The sequence below is a fragment of the Rissa tridactyla genome, chromosome 4, assembly GCF_028500815.1.
Source record: "Rissa tridactyla isolate bRisTri1 chromosome 4, bRisTri1.patW.cur.20221130, whole genome shotgun sequence".
NCBI classification, from domain to species: Eukaryota; Metazoa; Chordata; class Aves; order Charadriiformes; family Laridae; genus Rissa; species Rissa tridactyla.
The window spans coordinates 46,724,214-46,730,060 of NC_071469.1; the positions used below are offsets into that span (position 1 = coordinate 46,724,214).

The 5,847-nt window shown below is 45.0% G+C and overlaps 1 protein-coding gene across 15 annotated transcripts in view; it reads left to right on the top strand.

Moving 5' to 3' along the window:
- Positions 1–3,153, top strand: part of ATG13 (autophagy related 13) — a 24,676-nt gene extending 21,523 nt beyond the window's left edge. For all 15 annotated transcript variants that reach the window (XM_054201700.1, XM_054201702.1, XM_054201705.1 and 12 more), the window contains one exon: positions 81–3,153. In XM_054201700.1, coding sequence (XP_054057675.1) covers positions 81–158 — 78 coding nt within the window. In that variant the 3' untranslated portion in view covers positions 159–3,153. The remainder of the gene's footprint in view (positions 1–80) is intronic.
- Positions 3,154–5,847: the final 2,694 nt, after the last annotated feature.

Genomic DNA, 5,847 nt, shown 5'->3' on the forward strand with positions numbered 1-5,847 from the left:
TTGCCTTAGAGCATGTGTTTAACGTTTCCTTTTATCTGCTGTGAATGGCCCCTGATCTACACCCTTCTTTGCCCTTCCAGGACTCATTACCAGAGAAGCTGGCAGTCCATGAGAAAAATGTCAAAGAGTTTGATGCCTTTGTAGAAACCTTGCAGTGAAGCTGTTTCCCAGCTTTGCTGCAGTTCTTCCTCCTCAAGGCATCCTGGAGAATGACGTCAACAAATATTTCTTATCGCCCCTACTCTGCCTTTTGTCTCACTTTGACTAGTTCCTTCCATCAAGTGAGCTTTCTTTGATTGCTGTCTTCAACAGCAGATACAGCTCATCTGCCGATTTTCCTCAACTACACCACCGCATAGTTCTGGACCGCTTTTCCTGCTCACAGTCAGTTTTGAATTTAAGACTTCAGTAGGGACACAGGAAGCCAGACTCCAATGTATGAAACTTGTTTTCTCTTCAGTCTCTGTTCTGTGTGGAGGGGCTTTGTGAAAAGTTGCCATGTGCTTCCTCCAGAGGTCCTGTGCTGTAAGTTCCCTAGGTATAGCTCCTGCTAACAGACTTTTTCCTACAGTCTCTGATCCTGTTAGAGCGTAGAAAGCTTTGGCTTGTTTCCAAGGTCTGTGAGTTCAGCAGATTCAACAGTTTAAGTCCAGGACATGCATTCCGCAGAACGGGGCATTTCATCCTGACTTCAGTGTGAGTGCCGGGAGCCCAGGGAGAGACGTCAGCTTTGGGACCTGCGTAATACAAGTTACCTTTGTTTCCCTGCTTCCAAGGAGCTGGGTCTCTACAGTGGTTTTGTGTGAGGCCTTCTGTTATGCTGGCTGATAAGCAGGAATAAAACTACAGAAGCGCTTTCCACTCTTCCTTCCCGAGTGTACTGATACTCGGCCATGCTGAGTTTACCAGTGTTGACTGTTGGCAAGCCTGCACGTAGCAGCTGTGATGATGCTGAATTCATAATCTCTGCTTTTGAAATGTAACTGTAAATACTAGGAATCCTATTTCTTTAGGGTTACATAACTAGGAGTCTTAGTCCAAGATTCTTTCCTCTAACCCTTGCAAACCTTCCTGCTTTATGGTTAATAGATGATCTTAAGAATCAGTAAATATTTATTGCTTTTAAAAAAACCTATATTTAAAAGATGTTCTGTTTTCATGTAGTAGTGCGGGTCATTCTGCCCTGGATCACTGCAGACAGCAAGTGTGCCATGGAACCCTGGCCAGTGAGACTGGTCTCTCTTTGCAGGAAAATATCCAAGATATTTATTTTCTAAGACAGACTTGATTATTCTAATATAATACTGAGTTTTGGGGACTATGTGTCCATTACAGCCAGTCAGGGCCCACTGATAGAATGAAATGCACACATTGGTGTAGTGGAGTGGCAGGGACGAGGTAAAAAGCTGTATTCTGATAGGCATGGATGAATTTGCAGTGTTCTTCAGCCGTTCAGAAGGCAGCTTCTTTAAAGAAGCACATTTTTTTGGGGAGCTTATGGTACTTTTTAATCAGCTGGCTTTTGATGAGCTGAAACTATTTTTGTAATGATCTGGCTATCAACAGTACGACTGGCTGGCAGTGCTCTGTGGTTGATTTGGCTGTTGCGTGTCTCTTGCCTGATGTAAGGATGGGAGGAGAAACAGTGACACTAAACAGAAACTTAGATAAGGTAGTTCTTGTGGTTTTCTCTCCTCCTCCCCTGTGTAACTAGAGTGAGCAACTGCAAGACCCTTTGCTGTCCTAAAACACTTTTCTTTCCTTTTCTTGCTTTCTCCAGAAGTGGGATTGTGTTGCCTCAGTACTGAAGAACCATCTTAATTTCCTTAGAGTGGCTGAGTGACCAACCTTCTAGTTAGTGCAGTGTGGCAGCTTCTTTAACTTAGCTGCATTCTCAATTGAAAGAGATTGCTAGCAGCTGACGGGGGAACCCCACCTCCTCTCTAGAACACTATTTTGGTGCCACTGCTAGAGCAAGGAACCCAGTTCAGAATAGAGCTTATTGTAAGGTCGGAGGAACACAGTGCTTTGAACTTCACCAGCTTTTTTGTTGAGTGATGTGTTTGGTGGGAGGCCATATGAGCTCAAAAACTCTAGGTAAGAGCTTTATTGAAGGAAAACTACCTACCAGAACCTTTTTAGCTTACTCAACCAATTCAGCTTTTCAGCAACCTCACATAGAAATTGCTTGGTCCTTGCAAAATAAGATTAACAAAGATTTAAGAAAGCTTCCAAGATAAACAGCTCTCAAGAAGGCTTAAGTTACATGGGCTGTAAGAAATACTTGCTCCCCCACAGCCAGACCCGCCTTGTTTTACAGGTGGAAAGGGTTGCAGAAGGGTGCAGGAACAAGGAATGAATAGATCAGCTGGCTTTCACCTCTGCTCAGGAAGTTAGTTAGTCTCTGCCACCTTGTAGGAAGTAGCTCACAGACAGGTGGTTGCTGTCACCTTTTTCTCAAGGCTGTGCTTGGGAAAGGGATACGATCTGGGCTGGAAAGGAGCAGAGATGGGGTAAAGTGTTAGTTCATACTGTATACATGGAGAAGAACAGACTAGGTTGAACTTCATTTAGCCAGTGCTACTGCTGTCCTCACACTGACAAGCTGTGGAGTTGGCAGAAAGCATGCCATTCTTGCTAATCTTGTCTAGAAAGTCCCCTGAGCCCAATACTTGTGCTCATTTCTTGATGCAGTTCCTAACATGGCTACAGCTCCCACATCTCATAAGGCAGAATGTCAGCGTGGCATGTCTTTTTTCTACTTCAAAAGGCTGGAAATTTGCCTATATAAGCTGCTAGTGTTGAGCTGGATGGCCACAGCAATAAAGCGATTCTCTCTAGGGCTGAGTTATGTGCCTCTTTTCTGGACATTCCTCAGTTTCAACACATAGTTGCTATGTCTAGGCTTTGAGTTCCTTGCCCACTGCACAAAGGCTCTGCTTCAGTTAAGATCTAGCTGCTGCTGTGGCCTGCCACAGATTGTGATGAAGGCTGTTTATTTTAGCTCAATTCTATATTAAGGACAGTATGTATGTAGCTACTGATTTACAGATACTTTGGCTGAAGGGGAAGGCTCCTAAATTGTATGGTTTTGGAAACAGTCTCCAATGTACTTTAAATGTTCAAAGAATTTCCAATAAAACTTTTACGTAAGCAGTGCTCTGTTTTGTGCTTTTCTCTGTGTGTACTGACAGGTCTCTCCAGGAAACAGGATGATCAGAGAGCTGCCCATCCTGAGCGCAGGATGGAGCAGGTTGCTGCCTCCAACAGAGAGGGTAAAACCTGCTGGTGTGTGTACATTTTGGAGTAGGCGGCAGGATGCTGGCGAGACTGCCTTACTGCAAGAAAGATAGAGGAAAAGACAGACCGGGTGCCTGGCTGGTCCCAAATGGGGATCGCAGCGAACAGTCACAGAGTGTTTGACCCTGGTGACCTCCCCCGTGAGCTGGGAGACAGAGTTATCTAGATGTCCCACCCCAGCTGAAATATTAACTTGTCTCCAAAAGAAAGGGGTGGGAAAAGGAAAAAAAAAAATCACCAGAAGAATTTGCATTGTACTTGGTTGCTACTGCACGCTTAAAAGGAGCGTGGGAATGTTTTCATCTGATAGAAGAGTTAGAAGAGACTAGTAAGATGGGGCAAGAACTAGCATGGGTATCCCAGCAGCAAGAAATGCTGGTGAAAGAGCACGCCACTTGCAGCGTGTGGCCCAGGCCTGTCTGATAACCAAACTTAACAGCTGTATTCTAGTATTGCCTAAAGTTAACCCTATACAACACAAATTGCCATGTAAGGTGCTAACACCTTCCCTTTAAAGGAAAGGCAAGATGGTAAAAATCTATGTGTAAATACAACTGCTGATTTAAGCTGCAGTGTAAAGAGTGTCTGGTTGTTATAAAGAAGAGACAGTGGATGAAATGGCAGGAATTGGAAAAAAAAAATAAGAGAAATGTGACAGTGTATATTGGAAGCTACTATGAAGGAAAATATTCGAGCATGGGGAACGAGGATAACTGTTAAAAGCAATCTTTTCTTAATCTTATCTTCAGGAAGTAACACAGTAAACTGACTATCCCACTGCAACCTTATAGATACTGATCTATCTACATTACGTGTGTGTGAGTATCATTTCGTGTGCTTACAGAAGACGCTGCACGATGTGGGGGAACGATGAATCACTGGCAAACTCACATGAACTGTCCTGTGGGATCTGGGCCTTAGTGCAGGGCCTTCAGTATCTACCTTCTTCACCATGTCACCACTAAAACAAGGGATTGGAAAAAGCATCGGCAAATAAGTGAAAAAGTAAATAGTCATAGAAGGATGGTTAATCATCAAGGTCATGAACAATCAAATACCATCCAATTGTGAGCCTACTGCACATATTTAAAAAAAGAAAAATGTTCTCAGAAAAATATCTTTAAGGCCACAGGGCAGCTACACATGAAAACACATCCACCTGCAATGCTGTTTACACTGTGTTAAGTACTGTCCATGTGACTGCACATAGCGTATGTCCTGCCAAATACAGCACCCTGTCAGGGATGGCCCCACCTGCTCCCGAGCTCTTCTGAGGCCGGAGCAGATGTTGCCACAGCGCAGCCTCAGTGGCGGCGGGTCACTGTGACCAAGCCCTGAGATGGGACAAACTGCTGCACTCACAGGAGGTTTGAGATACTGCTGTATAGTCAGCATATGAATGACACTGGCCCCACTACAGAGGGACAACACAGTCCCAGGGGTGGAAAATCATAGCCTCTAGCCAAAAGCACCATCCACATGAAAAAGCCCCAGAGAAATAGTAAGTAGTAAACCCCTCAACTCCAGAACAGAAGGACTGTCCAGTAACCTACAGCAGGTAAATAAATCAGACTACAAGGACCATGTGCAAAGTACTGCCTGTGAACAGATGCCAAAAATACCTCTACCTCCTGGTATATGGCTGACAGCTTGTCACGAGTCACGCTGAATAATGTCAACATGCGGAAGGAGAACTGGCAACGGCTGGGAAGCCCTTAATCGGCTGGCTTATCAGTAATAAAAAATGAAAAGCAGCATGCAGTTTTAGAAATCCAAGTGTTAACATCAACATTAACACATCGTCCAGACGACAAGGCCAGCAGCCAGAGCTCAGGCTACTGACAGTGGTGCTTTTAGCTCCAGTGCTCTCCGTTCTACCCCTGTTCCCCCAACCACTATTGCATTTGCTTGTTGCTGCACTTGTATTATTAATTGTAGTAATCACTTTGCATACAAGAGCCTTTCTACTAGCCAAAAAGCGTACTGATGTAACCAGCGAGTTACAGTGTCTCCAGGAAAAGGCAGTTAACTGCATGTTGATCAAGGGGTGGAGCATAGTGGTCCTAACCAGAAGACTATTGTACATCGAAGAGTTAGCAATCCATGTGTTGAGATGAGAAGGTGCAGGCCTCTGCTGGACTTCTCACCTGGCCACAGGAGACTTAGCCAGCTAATCCTAACTGGAGAGCCTGCAGGTGGCTCCCACTTGGCACCTGGTGATACTACAACCTGTGCAGCTGCCTGGGTCCGCCTCTGGGAAAGGGCAATCCTGGGCAGACTGCTCATCATGACAGGGAGACGGTAACATGGAAGCCCAGCCCCGTTGAGGAAAGAGCCAAACTTGCAATACTTCATTTTTGTTTTAATTCTGTTTCCAGCCTGAGGCTCCTGCAAACTAGTATTTCTTCCAGAGTTACTCACATAGGAGCCATTTCATACTCACTTTCCTCCCTCTCCGCATGGTTGCGGTTGGCAGCATAGCCAGCCTTACTTCTGTTTCTTGTAGATGTGCCACAGCTGCTGCCACTTGACAGACACACCTGCATC